Here is a 15547-nt window from a genome sequence, read left to right as displayed (position 1 = left end):
TGGTGTATTTTTCCAGTTTTATTGAGAAATAAATGACATGTATCAGTGTGTAGGTTTTAAGGCACACAGCATATATTGTGAAGTGATTACATCCATCTTTTCATATTGATACATTAAAAAGAAAAGAAAGGAAAAATTTTCTCCTTGTGTTGAGAATTCACAGGATTTACTCTAGAGGCCTTTTTAGTTTTATGTCCGTATGGTTATTGTCAGATGTAGACATACAGCTTATTTCCATATGCTATTTATATTACGCTGTGACATTGTTGAATTAAATTTTTTAGTTTTAAGAGGATTTTTTCCTTCATAGCTTCCTTGGGTTTTCTGTATGGATGATTATGTCATTTTCCCTGATGTTGGCTTTAATTTTTTTCCTTTCCTATATGTATTCCTTTTAATTTCCTTTTCATGCCTTCTTACACGGCTGGAGCTCCCAGCACTATGTTGAATAACACTGAGCACAGACAACTCAGTGTTGATTCCTCTCTGGGGTGCAAGCATTTGCCTTTCACCATTAAATATAATGTTAGTTGTATCTCTCTGGTTTATTTGTTTGCTTGTTTGTATATGTCATTAACCAAATTGAGGAAGTTTCTATTACTATTTTTTTCAGAGTTTTAAAAATCATGAAGGGCTGTAGAGTTTTGTCCAGTGTCTTTTCTACTTCAGTTGATATAATCATGTAATTGTGTTCCTTTAGTCCGTTCATATGAAAGATTACATAGATTTATTTATTTTTTAATGTTTTTTTTTTAATTTATTTCTAGGAGAGAGAGAGGGAGAGACAGCGTGAGCAGGGGAGGGTCAGAGAGAGAGGGAGCCACAGACTGAAACAGGCTCCAGGCTCCGAGCTGGCAGTCAGCACAGAGCCCGACGCGGGGCCCGAACCCACGAACCGCGAGATCATGACCTAAGCGAAAGTCGGGCGCTTAACCGACTAAGCCACCCAGGCGCCCCAAGATTTATTTATTTTTTAAAAAAATGTTTATTTATTTATTTGGGGAGAGTATGAGTGGGGGAGGGGCACAGAGAAAGGGAGGGAGAGAGAGAATCCCGAGCAGGCTCTGTGCTGTCAGCCCAGAGAGTGACCCTCAACCCCAGGAACCCTGAGCTGAAACCAAGAGTCGGACACTCAAGCGACTGAGCCACCCACAGATTGATTTTAAAAATATTTTTCCAGGGGTGCTTGGCTGGCTCAGTTGGTGGGGCATGTGACTCTTGACCTCAAGGTTGTAGGTTCAAGCCCCACACTGGGTGTTGCGATTACTTAAAAATACCATCTTAAACAAATAAAAATGAAAATATTTATCCATACTTGTACCCAAGAAATATACCCCCACTTGGCCATAGTGTATAATTTTTAATGTTTGTTTATTTTTGAGAGAGAGAGAGAGGGAGATTGAGAAAGTGCAAGCAGGGGAGGGGCAGACAGAGATGGAGACAGAAGGTGAGAGTGTGAAGCAGGTTCCAGGTTCCCAGCTGCCAGTACAGAGCCTGATGCAGGGCTCCGACTCAACTGTGAGTTCTTCTTTACGTTTGATCATTTCCTGTTTGGTTGTTGTATCAATTACTCTGAGGGAGGTTCTGAAGTTTTCAACTATAGTTGTGGATTTGTCCATTTTTCTTTTCAGGTTTCCCAGTGGTTAGTTTTTCCCCACATGTTTGCAACTCTGTGGTTTGGTTCGTGCGTATCAGACACGACTCTGCCATCTTGGGAGATGTATGATTGTTACCCTTATATCGTGTCTTTTTTGGTCTCTGTTAATAGTCTTTGTCCTGAGGTTTACTTTATTGATAATTTAGTTACTCCAGCTGTCCCTCAATTAATGTTTGCATGATCTCTTTTTTTTACCCTCATAATTTCAGCCTATGTAGTTATATTTAAAGTGGGCTTTCTGTAGACAGCATAGAGTTGGGTCATGTTTTCTACTCCACCCTCTGAATATCTGTCTTTTGATTGGTGTACCTAGGCTATCTATACTTAATATAATTATTGCTACATTAGGGCTTAAGCCTGGCATTTTATTTTTTTGCTTTCTGTTTGGTTCTGCATTTTTCACTTTTTGTTCCTTTTTTTTTTGCCTTTTTATGGACTACTTGTACATCTTTTAGTATTCCATCTTCATTTATGTATAGCATTTTGAACTGTCTCCCTTTGCATAGATTCTTAGCAGCTGCCCCAGGAATTACATCATATGGAGTTACTGTCCCACAGTGTTCTCGTGTCACCATTTTGCCTGATCTGTAATTTCTTACCCCCCCGCTTACCACTCTACCCTTCCTCATTTATAATGTAATTGTCTCAGCAATTTCTTGTACATACATTAGAACCACTCAGATGTTATACATTTTCCTTCAAACTGTTAAACATTAACTTAGAAAGCTCAAGATGATGAGAATTTATTGCATTTACCATGTTTCTTGCTTACAATGTATCTTCTTCCTTCCTGACGTCCAACGTTCCTTCGTGTATCGTTGTCTGTTTGGAGAACTTACTGGAGCCACTGTTTTGGGTAGTTCTGCTGAGAGCAATTATCTTAGTTTTCCTTGATCTGGAACGTCTCCATCCCTTCATTCCTGAAGGGTACTTTCCCTGGATATAGTATTCTGGATTGACAGTTCTTTTCTTTCAGCATTTGAAAATGTGCCATCATGGAATGCCTGTGGCTAGTGGGTTGAGTGTTGACTCATTTTCAGCATGATCCCAGGGTTGTGGGATCAATCCCCACCTCAGGATCTTCGCTGAGTGGGGAACCTGGTGGATGTTCTCTCCCTCTCTCTCTGCCCCCCCCTCTGCTTGCACACTCTGTTGCACACTCTGTCTCTAAAATTAAAAAAAAGGGGGGGGTGCACCTGGGTGGTTCAGTTGGTTAGGCACCGACTTTGGCTCTGGTCATGATCTCACAGTTTGAGTTCTAGTCCCCAGTCAGGCTCTGTGCTGACAGCTCAGAGCCTGGAACCTGCTTTGGATTCTGTGTCTCCCTCTCTCTCTACTCCTCCCCTGCTCACACTCCATGTCTCTCTCTCAAAAAATAAATAAACATTAAAAAAATAAATTAAAAATGTGCCCCTTTTTCTGGCCTCTGTGCTTTCTGATGAGATAGCCACTGTCGTTCAAATTACTTTTCTGTTTCAATTTTTTTTCTTCCTTTTAGAGTTCAGAAATTTTGATTGCTTTTTTTCAGGTCAACTGATGACTCTTCTATAAAAACCAAATGCAAATGTGAATCTCCAGGCCAGCAATCTCTATAGAGATGGTGCCTATAAATCAATGAGCAGACAAAGTGCCAGTCCCTGTGCAAGTAGACCCCTTCTATCCCAAACCCTTCGGGTGCTAGGTGGAAATTATCTAGGGCAAAACAGGAAGGGTTGCGCCTGAACAGGGACTTGAACCCTGGACCCTCAGATTAAAAGTCTGATGCTCTGCCAGCTGAGCTATCCAGGCTCATGCGCTACTTGCCCTCTGTGAGTATCTAATATTGGTCGGCACATCTAATATTCGTTGGCACATTGGGGCAATTCTCAACTATTTTGTGTCCTGGCTCTTAAAGAACATCTTTATTTAACATCACTGAGAAGTGCCCTTTGAGAGAGACATTACGATCTCCGGGACCTTTTCCTCTTTCCCTGTTCTCTGTCCCCACCCCAGTTGCTCAGAACCAGAGGTGGAAGTCTCCTCCAGGAAGCCGGCAGGCTTCAGACCGCGCTGCTGGACACGCACCTGCTCTGCGCGGTTCCCGTTAACGCGCACACGGCCCGCACGGCCTCCGCTTGCACCTGACACGTCGGAGGGGACGACCGTGACGGAGGCAGAGCCTGAAAATGCACGAGAAGCTTCCACGAGGGACCCCTCCCTCTGCTGGTGGAGGGAACCGCCGGGCCAAGCGAGCCGAGCCGGGACAGCCGCAGGACGGTCGGGGGCGGGGGGCGGCCTGGAGGGCGGCGCCTCCTCCCTGGTGGTCTCGGCCCAGAGGTTTCAGAAGTGGTGGCGCTGACCCAGCGAGTTCCCTCCCCAAACACGTAATCGTCAGGACGCGTGCACCTGAGGGGGGGGGGGCACGGACAGGGGTCCTGCGAGGGGTCTTCGCACCTGCGCTCCTTCCAGACCAAACTCGGTCTGAGCCGCGTTGTCCTCCCTGTGATTCTCCTTCTCCCTGTCTCTACTCCCTCCCGCTCCTGGCCCTCCTCCCCCCTCCCCTCCTCCCTCCTCTTCCCCTCTACTCCTCTTCTCCTCCTCCTCAACCCCCCTTCCTCCTCTTATTTGTCTCCCCCCGCCCCCCCCCCGAATTCACCATCTCTTCCCCCTCAGTCTTCTCTCACCGTCCGCCGCGCTCGCTGGAAGTCAGGGTGTATCCAGGCCCGGGCGCGGCTGACCTGTGACAGAGCCAGCGAGCCGGGGACCGAGCCGGGGGACCGAGCACGGGGACCGAGCACGGGGGACCGAGGAGAGGACCCTGGGCGGGAGGCAACAACAGGCGGCTCCACCTAAACCAGCACTTTCATATTTGGTTCCAATCTCAGCATGACTGAAGAGCAAGGAAGAAAAAGAACAAAAAGAAGCAACATCAGAAAAGATGACCACAGGTGACTTCCACACCGTTTCCCCAGCTGTGAGCAAGCAGGCGGCGGGTGGGGTAGAAAAACCCGATTTTCTTTATCCTGTCCTTCACTGCCCCCCCCCCCCCATGCACAGACAAGTCGGGTCAGTGCCCAGATCTTCAGGGCTGCAGACAATTCCTCCTGCGTAAGTGAGCAGACGTTCGGTTCAAATCACAACTCACAGGACATTCCAAACTCAAAAGCTAAGAAAATTATTAGGCCCTAAATGCAGTGGCTGACATGGCCAAATTGGGAGATTCTTGCTCTAAAGGTGTAAACTGATATTTGATCCGGGGTTTGGCAGGTGGTCTGATTTAGTAAAAAATAAAAATGAAAAGGAAGGAAGGAAGAACCCTTTTTCAAAACCACAGAAGCCTCTCCTGACGACGGACGCCTTCCAGACAGATGGATGCGTCGAGAACAGGAATTCCACGCTTCCCAGTCCTCCTTGGATTCTGCACAAATTACTTTCATTGGAAATATTTAAAAATTTTAAAGAAATGCCTGCAGCACATCGGATAAAAATCTCAGAGAAAGAAGCCCGGAATGGCTTTGGAGAGAAATGGTATCATCCCTATAAAGAAAAGTTTATATGCTTTTCAAAAGCTACTTATGAGCTATTCAGTATCATTTGTAAAACCTCTGTGACAGTCTCCCCGTCCTGACGGCCACGTCTTCTCTGCAAGAAAGAAGTGTCTTTGCTCAGTCCGCCAACCCTCCTCTGAACCCATTCCTCCCGCAAACTGAACAACAAAAACAACCAGTTTTTAAAAATCTGTGGCGTTTTGGGGTCTCGGTCTGCTATTCCTTGAGCACGAAACCCACAAGGGAGGATTAGAGGAAGCCTAGCTGAGCGCATCCCCGCCTGTGAGCAAGCTCGCGCCCGCGGGGTTCTGTGCGGGGCTCCTTCCCAGGTCTCCTGGTGGCCTCAGCCTCCCAAAAAGGGATTCAGGGGGTCCTCATCCAGGCTCCTCACGGAACCATCTCCGGAGAGGTCTCCAACTGAGTCAGTTCCATAGGAAACATCTGGAACCATCCCCTTGTTCCAACCAGACCCGCCTGGGCCAGGCCCTGGTACTTAGCATCCGCTGGTCTCGGAAATGGTGACTTGTCCTGGTAAAGCCGTGGAAGTCAGAACAGCCCGTCCCGAGCTTGATGCTTCTTCAGCGTGACCCAGCCCACCTGCCCAGGGGACCCGGCGACGGACCGACGGGTGCGGAGGCGAAGGCCTGCGGTCTGGGGAGGAGGGTGCCGGACACAGCAAAAGAGCAGAGTGCTCTGCCTTCACACGTCCAGAAACCGAGGGGGTGCGGACCGGGGAGGCTCTGCGGTTGCTTCACTTCAGGAGGTCGTGGGGGGGGGGGGGTCTCGTCCTTCCTCCCCCGACAGCGGAGCGGCGCCCATTTCACACCGAGTGGCCCCGGGCGGGGCCGGGGTCAACGCGCCGGGGGGTGCGCAGCGCGCAGCCCTCGGGCTGTTAGGGTCTCGTGCACGCGGTTTGCGCCCTCGCCCCTTCCCACCTTGGAGGACTCGGGAGTCGGCACCTCGCACCCAGCCAGCCTCCGGCGGAGGTGGGGGACCCAGCACCCCGCCCCAGTGGGGCGGGCCCTCCCCTCGTCGGGTGCGGAGTCCGGCTGTTAAAGGTGCCGGCACGAATGAGTTCTGGTGAAGTGTCTCCACCGCCTGCAAGCCGGCCCCTCGGACGCGGCGCCCTCGCTACAACCGTCCGTCCCTTTCTCTGAGGGACGCCCGAAGGTCAGGCCCGCCCTCCGCCTGGGGTCAGAGCCCCCGCGGCGGCTATGTCTCCCCCGCAACCCCCCCCCCCAGTGGTCTTTGCCAGCGACTGAGACGGAGACCTTGGAGGAATCCCCTCCGCGCACCTGATCTGAGTGACGGTCACTAGGGATCCCAGATGGGGTTTTGTTCCTTTTGCCTGGCGGGGAGGGTTGTTTGTTGAATGTTGGTAACCGGATCCTCCTCCAGCTGCAAAATTAGCTTAGAAAACAGAAACCTTCTGCACTTCGGCTTGTGGGGCTGGAAGCCGCCGCCAGGGCCGGCCGCGTGGCCTAATGGACAAGGCGTCTGATTCCGGATCAGAAGATTGAGGGTTCGAGTCCCTTCGTGGTCGCTGCTTTCTTGCTGAGTAAGAGACGTTCCTCTTTCATTTGACTCCAGCCGGACGGAGCTGTCGGCCTGGGTCGGTTTCTACTTGCCCTCCCGGCCCCCAGACTCGTCCCCAAACCCCCCCCCCCCGGGTCACCTCCTCGCCCTGTGCGAGTCGCAGCCCCGGGCTTCTCCAGGGCGGTAACAACGGGAGCTCTGCGGCCACAAGGGTTAGGATTTCCCCCCAAATTCGCATCTGCGTAACAGTTGCACCGAATTTTGCGTAAAGGGAGAAGCGGCGACCCCGCGCCTCTGGGACTGAGGACAGTCGGGGACGCACGCGGGCCTCGGGAGGGGTCACGGGGGCGCGTTTGTGTCGCCGTTTGCTCCCAGCTTCCCAGCGCCCCCCCCCCCCCCCCCCCCCCCCCCCCCCCGGTGCACAGACAGACAGACTGCGGACGCTGTGGGGCCGGGCGTGTCCTCTCGTGGTCCGTCCCCGAAACCAGAGCCCCGGCGGCGCCCCAGCAAAGCCGCTGCCGCGTCTCCGAAGCCGTGCCGCACGCACACGCACACACACGCGCACACACGCGCACACACGCGCGTCGCTGGGTGTGGGTCGCGTGCTGTGAACGAACCCCCTCTCGTCCCAGCTGCACGCCGGGACCGACGGTCTCCGGGCGGCCTCGGGGCGCGTCCTGCGTCCCCCGCCACCTCGCGGCTGCTCGGCGACCTCGTGGGCAGAGAAGGACCGTGCGGAGAAGGCGCGGGGCTCGCGGGGGGCGGGGTCCGGCCGCGGGCAGCCCTCGGGGGGCGGGGAGGGGTCTTCGGGTCAGAATGCGTTTCTCCCCCGGGAGGATCCCGCCCAGAGACTGCGCAGCCGGAGGGACCGACGCTGCCGAGGCGGCCCCAAGTCGCCGCGGGGCGAGGGGGTGTAGCTCAGTGGTAGAGCGCGTGCTTAGCATGCACGAGGCCCCGGGTTCGATCCCCGGCACCTCCACGTGGCCGCGCCCGGAGGCTCGACTCCGCGCTTCTCCGTCTACGCAGGGTGCGTCCTTTAACAAGCGTGCCGTTCAGCGTTTAACCGTTTACATAATGGCCAGCTGGCCCTTGATCTCCCTACGTGACAGTACAGAAGGCCGAGCACAGGGCCTTCTTCATTATTACTAATAATTATTATAATAAGTATTAGTTATTATTACTAACAATTATTAGTTATTATTACTAAGAAGTGGGAAGAGGGAGAAGGTGAGCAAGGAGGCCCTTGGAGGAATTCCCTTGGATCGCCCCCCCCCCCCCCCGCTTGGGCGGACAGACCGCGGGCTCAGGCGACACCTGCCCTTCGGTCATCCCGGCCCCACTCGCCCCCCCCCCCCCGGGGGACTCGCTACCTGGGACGGGTTTTATTCAGCAGCTGCCTGAGAGTTTCCCGGAGGCGGTTCCAGGGCTGCACCCCAAACCCAGCGAGGCCACGGCCGGGAAGGGCAGGGCAAACCGTGTCCGGAGAACCCTCACCTGGCAGCACGGACGGAGGCGGGCTCAGCTGCCTCCCCTGCTGGGCGCCGAGCCGGAGTCAAAGCGAATCGAAGAGAAGGGCGCCCACTCGCTCGCCGGCTCGGAAGCGACGTCCACAGGGGCGTGGCCGACCCGCGCGGAGGCCCGGGGCCCGGAAGGAGCCGCGCTGCGCCCTCGCGTGATCTGGGGGCGGCGAGGAGGCGCCTTCCGTGTTCTCCGAGGAGGGAGTTTAGGCGGCATCCGTGGGGTTTCCCGACGCCCGGGTTACAAACCTCAAACGGCCTTCCTGAGACGGAAGGGGCGCGCAGCCCCCCCCCACGCGTGCCTCGCGCAGGAAACAGGCGGCACCTCCACCCCCGCCGTTCGCGCGGACCCCGACAAGCGCCTTTGTTTAAACCCAAGAACTGTGTACATCCGTCCCATTCCCGCCCGAACCCCTTTGGCCACGTCTCCCCGGGACGCCGGGCGTCCTGCGCCACGACGTGTCCTTCATCTAAAGATTTAAGAACAAAAATGTTCGGCGAGGAAACGTCGGAGGTTAGGGTTTTAAATCGTTGTTTGCAGGGTCCCCGAGATTCAGCTCCCGGAGGCGTTCAGGTTGAGGGGGTGGGGGTTGGGGGGGCTTCGAGTGTCTGTTCTGTGTAAACGTGTGAGAGTCAGGTTCATACGGAAGGAAACAACCGCGCCGCCGACCCCAGGGTCCGTCCTTTATAGTCTCCCTCCGGCTCCCAAATTATGCTTTAGACCCCAGCGGGTCTGGGGGGGGCGCCCCTGACGTCTGCGGCCGCGCGCCCCCTGCCAACCCCTGGGGAGTCCGCTCCGCCGAGGTCCTGGCGCCTCGGGAAGCGGGGGCGCGCTGGCGCGAGCCGGGCAGCGAGCCGGGGAGCGCGCTGGGGGTGCGGTGGTGCGAGCTGGGGTCGAGCTGGGGGTGCGGTGGGGGCGAGCTGGGGGCGCGTTGGGGGGCACTGTGGGGTCGAGCTGGAGGCGCGCTGGGGTCGAGCTGGGGGTGCGGTCGGGGCGCGCAGGGGGAGCGCTCGGGGCGAGATGGGGGCGCGCTGGGGGGCACTGTGCGGTCGAGCTGGGGCAGCAGGAGAGACCGGCCCTCGCACCTTGGACCGCACAGTGCTCGTCAAATCTCGGAAACTTCACAGATCTATTTTTTCTCTTTTCTGTTCTTTTCTGCCCTGCTCTGCAGGGCCTCTGCCAGTGAGACCCCCGGCAAACGGCTCTGTGGATGTGGCTGCAACTTGGGGCTTTGGTCGGCGTCGAGGCAGCTTGTTTCTCCTCTGGGAACGCTCGTGTCTGGGGCGGCACCAAGTCCCACGGAGTGGGGATGGGATGGTATTGAAGGGAAGACACTGACTGTGTCTGTTTTTAATGGGAGCCGGAAGCGTGGCCAAGCGCACGAAAAAGCATAGGTGGAGGAGCCGGGGGTCGAACCCGGGGCCTCGTACATGCGAAGCACGCGCTCTCCCACTGAGCTACACCCCCAGCCGTGCGGGCCTCCGGGGTCACCTATAAAATGTAAGCTGCACCTGTGGCCCGCGTCGTATTTCTCGTATTTCTGTCGGAGGAACCACTTGTGTCCTGCTCAGCTGGTTTTGTCTATTTTTGTCAATCTGGGACGATTTTAGTTATACAGTGCTGTGTATCAAACTTCTCGACGTTGAGTGACTTTAAACAACCATCTCTTACGTTTGCTCACAACTCCCTGCGTCAGAAATTCTGGCTGGGCCTCCCTTGCGCCCCCAGCCAGCCGCGGTGCGCTCTGCTCTTCCCTGAGCTGCTGCCAGGGCTGACCTGACGGGGGCGAGGAGGCAGCTCCTGGCGCAGTTTTGTTTCCTTTTCTCTTCGCGGTTCTGGCTCGGGCTCCCTCAGAGCACAGTGATCCTTTGAAGACTCCTTGAAGGGCGGCTTCCTAGCGTGGCCACTTCAAGAGAAGCGATCACAGAACGTGCAGGTCACTGAGGGCATCAATTCCGCCCGTCCCCAAGGACACTCTTCGAACAGAAACACTGTTTACTGACAGGGAGGGTCTCCTGCCTCCACAGCACACACCTCGTGCTCCTTCAACTTCTTCAGACACAGTGGGATGGGAAGGAAACAAGGACATGGGTGACCTCTTAGAAGACAGGAGCTCTCCTTTACCTGGGTCACCAGAAAGCCGGGTGTTCTCTACTGCAGAGGGTGAACATTCCTTTGTTCTCCAAAGTTAATGCAGATCGAGAAGGGATTTTCCTTACTCTCATTTTTTTTTTCAGGCTCTTACTGAAGAAACAAAAGTCCTTTTTGGAATTCGTATGTTCTATTGCTGGTGTGCGATGAAGGTTCATGAATAGTGGTTTGTCTAAGGCTTCAGCTTGCAGGCCAAAGACAGTTGGGATGCTGCTCACATCGCCCTAATTTTTCCCATGCTGAGTCTTTAGGATTAGCTGTTCAGGCTAAAGAAATTGGGTTTCTCTCTCTCTCTCTCTCTCTCTCTCTCTCTCCCCATCCCTCTTGCTGTTCCTCCCTCCCTCACCCCCTCGCTCCCTCCCCTTCTCTCCTCCATGCTTCCCTTCTCTCTCCCTCCTCTTCCTCTTTCTTACTTCCTATTGTAAACTGGTAGTCTGGGTGACAAGGCTGGCTACGTTGGCTGCACTCCGGGTTGTTGAGTAACAACTTTCCCCTTTCTTCTGATGTTGTGCCAATCATGTTTACTCTCCGTGTGAACAGGCAAAAAAAGTGACAAAAGGCAGAAAACCAGATTTGGCTGGCGACCCTGTCCTGAAGGAGATTGGAGATTGGAAAAAGGAAGGTACCTTGGAGGTGCTGGGTATCGAACCCAGGACCTCATACATGCAAAGCATGTGCTCTACCACTGAGCTACACCCCCAGGCAGAAGCTCTTTGTTTTGTGATATATTAGGAAATATGACTATTATCTGTATTCTTGGGCAAGGCTATTTGTGTGTGTGTGTGTGTGTGTGTGCGTGCGTGCGCGTGCGCGCGCACGCGCGCATGTGACACCCGCACGCCAAAAATATATTTTGTTAACTCCACTAGTTCTATTTCTAAATTGATTTTTTTGGCTCTACTCAAGAATAGAAATTCTAAATCCAAATTCTATTCCTGCTCCTAGGTTCTTCCCGGTCAGGGTCAGTCTTCTCGAAGATCTTTTTCCTGTGCTCCTGCCTGTATTTTGTTTTGTTTTTGAGAACCACTCACACGGAAAGTCTCCAATTGGAAGTTCCACTTGCCTTCATTCTCTTTTTCTCCATGGTTTTTTCCTCCTCCGTAGATCACTGTACCTAATCTTCCCTGACCATCTTGTCCACACCCACCCACTTCTTCAAGGGTCTCTGGTCTGTACTTATTCCCTTCCTTCATCCTCTAGTGGAACCTTGTCTTTCCCACCTGCCATTTTCAAGACCGGGATCTTTTGCTCTGGAAAACCGAGGAAGCACTTTGACATCCTATGTGCAAAATGAAAGTCATTATCGTTGATCTCCAATCCTGGTGCTTCCATCCATTCCGTATCTGGAGAAATGGTCTTAACCCCATGGCTGTCTGGCAAGTCTAGAACAGAGAAGGAAAGAGACAGAGGGGGAAGGAGGGAGGGGGAGAGAAGGAGGGAGGGAAGGGGAGGGAGAGAGGAAGAAACTGTTTATGGGTTCGCTTTCTGTCATCTTCCTCCCTGCCTCTCCAACCCCGAGCAACTGGTCATCTAATTCCTGTCACTATAGATTAGTTTGCATTTCCTAAAGTTTTATACAAATGGAATCATATCATATTTACTTTTTTGGGCTTTGCTCACTCATCATATTTATTCACCGGTGTTGTACACATCAATAGTTTATTCCATTTTATGACGAGGAATATTCCATGGTATGGATAGATCAAATTTGTTTCTCAGTTCACCCACTGAAAGGCATTTGGGTTCTTTCCAGCTGTTGTCTATAACAAATAAAGCTGATTTGAATAATTGTGTACCAGAATTTGTATGGACACGATAGGTTTTTTTTTCCTCTTTTGGATACATGCTTAAGATTGGAGTGGCTGCATCATAAGGAAGGTATATCTTCAATTTTTTTTTCTTTACAAATAGTTTATTGCCAATTTGGTTTCCATATAACATCCAGTGCTCATCCCCACATATATCTTCAACTTTTTAAGAAACCGAATAAGTGTCTCAAAGTAGCGCTGTTTTCCTTTGCCACTAACAGGATATGAGAGTTTCCTTTCCTCCACATTCTTGCAAACATTCAGTGTGCTTAGCGTTTTTAAATTCTAGCAAGTTATAACCACAGTGGTGTATCATTATGGTTTTAATTCATAATTTCCTTAATGACCGATGTTGAGCATTTTTTATTTATTTGCCATCCTGCTGCTTCTTTGGAGAAGGGTCTACTTAAATATTTTGTCTATTTTAAGATCGTGTTTTCTTTTTGTTGACTATTTAGAGCCCTTTCTACATTCTAGAGGCAAATCCTTTATCAGACACATGGTTTGCAAACGTTTTCTCCCAGTCTGTGACTTGCCTTTCTGTCCTCTTAAACATGTTTTTCACAGAGCAGGATTTAAAGGGTTTTGATGAGGTTAACTTTATCTAATTTTTATGCTTTTGGTGCCATATCTACAAAATATTTGTCTGACCCAGGGTCACAAAGATTTTCTCCTATGTAAGGGACCTCACGAAATGTTTTCTTTGGTTTCCTTAATTTTCTGAGATGTGTCTGGGATGCAGAAGAGGAGAAAGGCTTTTCGAGGAAACCCTACGACCTCCACCCACCTTCCCACCTGCCAGGAATCTATCTAAGTAATATAGGCAGAAGACAATAGATCCCCCAAATTTCTGGGTCGCTACATGTATTGGACCACTGCACTTAAAGAATCTGAAATCTCTTAAAAGGGAAGTTGAAAACAATCTGAGAGCTGAAAAACATATTATTAGGAAACATCACTTGCAGGTAGCCGAAATAGCTCAGTTGGGAGAGCGTTAGACTGAAGATCTAAAGGTCCCTGGTTCAATCCCGGGTTTCGGCAGTCCAAGTGTTTTTGTTGATCTTCTTAGACCGCCGGCTCAGGTCACCCCAAGATCCGCTTGCCATCTTGTAACTCCACAATAATTACACCTTAGAATTTATGTTTTGTAAGTGATGTATGAAATAAAGGTGAACAATAAAATTCATGCTGTTAATTCACAATGTTAATGCAAATGAAAAATACATTAACAGATGGAGAGAGAAGGAAGAAAAGAAAAATTGTATATTTTATAACTACTTTTAATTTTTAAACATTTTAAATTATAACTACTTTTAAAAGGAGAGGCATTTTCCCTCTCCTTTAAAAAATATATATTTTATTTACCCATTTATATGGTGAAAGACAGGGACAGTGAAGAGGAAGAATCCATGTCGGGGAGAAAGGCACAAACCATTGCTTACACACGCCCTTGGGAACGAACGCGTATTATACTCCACATTCTTATTTCAAAAGAATTAAGGCGCAGCCTCTGAGCAGCAGAAGAGTTTCCGGGTTTCTGTTAGGGCACAGCAGGTATGAGCCCTGATTTTACACCCGCCAAGGTTGGGGACAAGTCTGGTGTCTGGAATGCAGCACGTGGAGAAGACAGCTCAAGGCCAGGCTGGCAGCGGAGCGCAGGCCTCCTCTCCTGTGGAGTAAGGGACCTTCCATTCCCATTTTGCGCTGGGCCCGCACTGACTGGCATCAATCAGCATTCACAGTATGCTTTCGCACATCTTGGATTCAATACAACCACCTCCACGGCCACCGCCAGGGCCCCCACAAATCTATAGTTGAATTACAGACTCCAGAGCACTGGCCAGTATCTACTAAAATTCACGGCCACGTCTGAATTCCCTCCCCGGCTTCAAGCAATCCGTACGTAACTATATGAAATCAGGGTTGGAATACATTGCATGGTGGCTCGCATCACAAAAAGGCACATGGAGAAAAACACGGGGGCTAAGATCATCGCATTGCTCTTTGCTTTCTTAATATAGTCTTGTGTGTGTGGCTGTTACCAAAATCTGTTCCGTTTTGTTTCCAGAGTCTTGGGATTCTCCTTGTCCAAGGTCGGGGAGTGTGTGGAGACGGTCGGGGAGTGTGTGGAGGGAAGCCCATGGTAGGAAAAAAAAAAAAGCTGCAAAAGATGAAGTTTAAGGAAGAGGGTAGCCCTCAGCAGGGCGAGTGGAGACGCAAGTTCACCACAGGGGCCAAGGCTCCGCTGGGATTCGAACCCAGGGTCTCCTGTTTACTAGACAGGCGCTTTAACCAGCTAAGCCACGGAGCCCACGTCCTGAGCCCATCTGCAGCTCGCCCGTCGGCAGGGTTGTGCACTGCGGGCGTTCCGCGCGGACCGCCTCGCGTTCCCGGGGTGGCGCCCCCTCTCGGCCTCTGACCGACCCCGACAGGGCCTTGTGGACCCGAGCAGAGGAGGGGGGGCTCCGCGCGGATGTCCCCCCGCGGCAACGGGGCCCTGGCCCGGAGGCCGCAGGGGCGCCGCACGTCCGAGCGGTCCCGTTTTCTCGGGGGACCAGGCCTGCGGCGCCGCACCGGGGGCTCCCACCCTCTCCCTCTCCCGCTGCCTCTGCCCCGAGGGCGGTCTCAGACCCTCGGGGGGCGCCCAGTCCCCGGGACCCCCGCGTCCCGACGCACCAGACCCTGCGCCTCCAGGCGTCCCTGCTCCGCTCCCGGGGTCCGGGCCCGAATGTGTGGCGCGCCCCCCGGAGTCGGCCCCGTGGGGGCCGCGGGGACACCCGTCACCGAGGCCCAACAGGGCGGCAGCAGCGGGGGGCCCACAGTGGGTTTTGAGAACTCCAGGGCACACCCTCCCCTCGAACACTGCGTGAGGCAAGCTGGGCTTCCAGCAGCCGAGCAAGCGGGGAGGTGGGCGCCGGCGTGCCCTCGTCCTCCTCCCCGTCCTCCTCCTCCTCCCCGTCCTCCTCCTCGTCCTCCCCTCGTCCTCCTCCCCCTCGTCCTCCTCCCCCCTCGTCCTCCTCCCCCTCGTCCTCCACCTCATCCTCCTCCCCGTCCTCCTCCCCCTCGTCCTCCTCCCCCTCGTCCTCCTACTCCTCGTCCTCCTCCTCCCGCTCGTCCTCCTCTCCCTCGTCCTCCTCCTTCTCTTCCTCCTCCTCCCCTCATCCTCCTCCCTCTCGTCCTCCCCCTCGTCCTCCCCCTCGTCCTCCCCCTCGCCCTCCCCTCCGTCCTCCTCCCCCTCGTTCTCTCCCTCGTCCTCCTCCCCTCGTCCTCCCCCTCGTCCTCCTCCCCTCGTCCTCCTCCCCTCGTCCTCCTCCCTCGTCCTCCCCCCCGTCCTCCCCCCCTCCTCCCCC

General features: G+C 53.1%; 1 protein-coding gene and 7 non-coding genes across 8 annotated transcripts in view; 3 read left to right on the top strand and 5 right to left on the bottom strand.

Annotated features, from left to right (window-relative positions):
• Positions 1 to 3372: 3372 nt before the first annotated feature.
• Positions 3373 to 3445, bottom strand: TRNAK-UUU. Its single transcript has one exon. It is a non-coding gene; the product is annotated as a tRNA-Lys (tRNA).
• Positions 3446 to 4027: 582 nt separating this feature from the next.
• Positions 4028 to 15547, bottom strand: part of LOC120249060 (collagen alpha-1(I) chain-like) — a 14718-nt gene continuing 3198 nt past the window's right edge. The window contains exons 2-9 of the mRNA XM_039257546.1: positions 15046 to 15283; positions 14512 to 14805; positions 8991 to 9279; positions 8215 to 8397; positions 6860 to 6918; positions 5782 to 5835; positions 4321 to 4454; positions 4028 to 4042 (exon numbers count right to left, since the gene is read on the bottom strand). Of these exons, the coding sequence (XP_039113477.1) occupies positions 4028 to 4042; positions 4321 to 4454; positions 5782 to 5835; positions 6860 to 6918; positions 8215 to 8397; positions 8991 to 9279; positions 14512 to 14805; positions 15046 to 15283 (1266 nt within the window). The remainder of the gene's footprint in view (positions 4043 to 4320; positions 4455 to 5781; positions 5836 to 6859; positions 6919 to 8214; positions 8398 to 8990; positions 9280 to 14511; positions 14806 to 15045; positions 15284 to 15547) is intronic.
• On the top strand, positions 6655 to 6727 carry TRNAR-CCG. Its single transcript has one exon. It is a non-coding gene; the product is annotated as a tRNA-Arg (tRNA).
• TRNAA-AGC lies at positions 7628 to 7699 on the top strand. Its single transcript has one exon. It is a non-coding gene; the product is annotated as a tRNA-Ala (tRNA).
• On the bottom strand, positions 9634 to 9705 carry TRNAA-CGC. The gene has a single exon. It is a non-coding gene; the product is annotated as a tRNA-Ala (tRNA).
• Positions 11018 to 11089, bottom strand: TRNAA-UGC. Its single transcript has one exon. It is a non-coding gene; the product is annotated as a tRNA-Ala (tRNA).
• Positions 13166 to 13238, top strand: TRNAF-GAA. Its single transcript has one exon. It is a non-coding gene; the product is annotated as a tRNA-Phe (tRNA).
• On the bottom strand, positions 14435 to 14508 carry TRNAT-AGU. The gene has a single exon. It is a non-coding gene; the product is annotated as a tRNA-Thr (tRNA).

Source organism: Hyaena hyaena, unplaced genomic scaffold (genome assembly GCF_003009895.1).
Source record: "Hyaena hyaena isolate Hyena2069 unplaced genomic scaffold, ASM300989v1 scaffold_637, whole genome shotgun sequence".
NCBI lineage: Eukaryota > Metazoa > Chordata > Mammalia > Carnivora > Hyaenidae > Hyaena > Hyaena hyaena.
The sequence above is the reverse complement of the archived record's forward strand: the minus strand, read 5'-3'. Positions and strand labels throughout refer to the sequence as shown.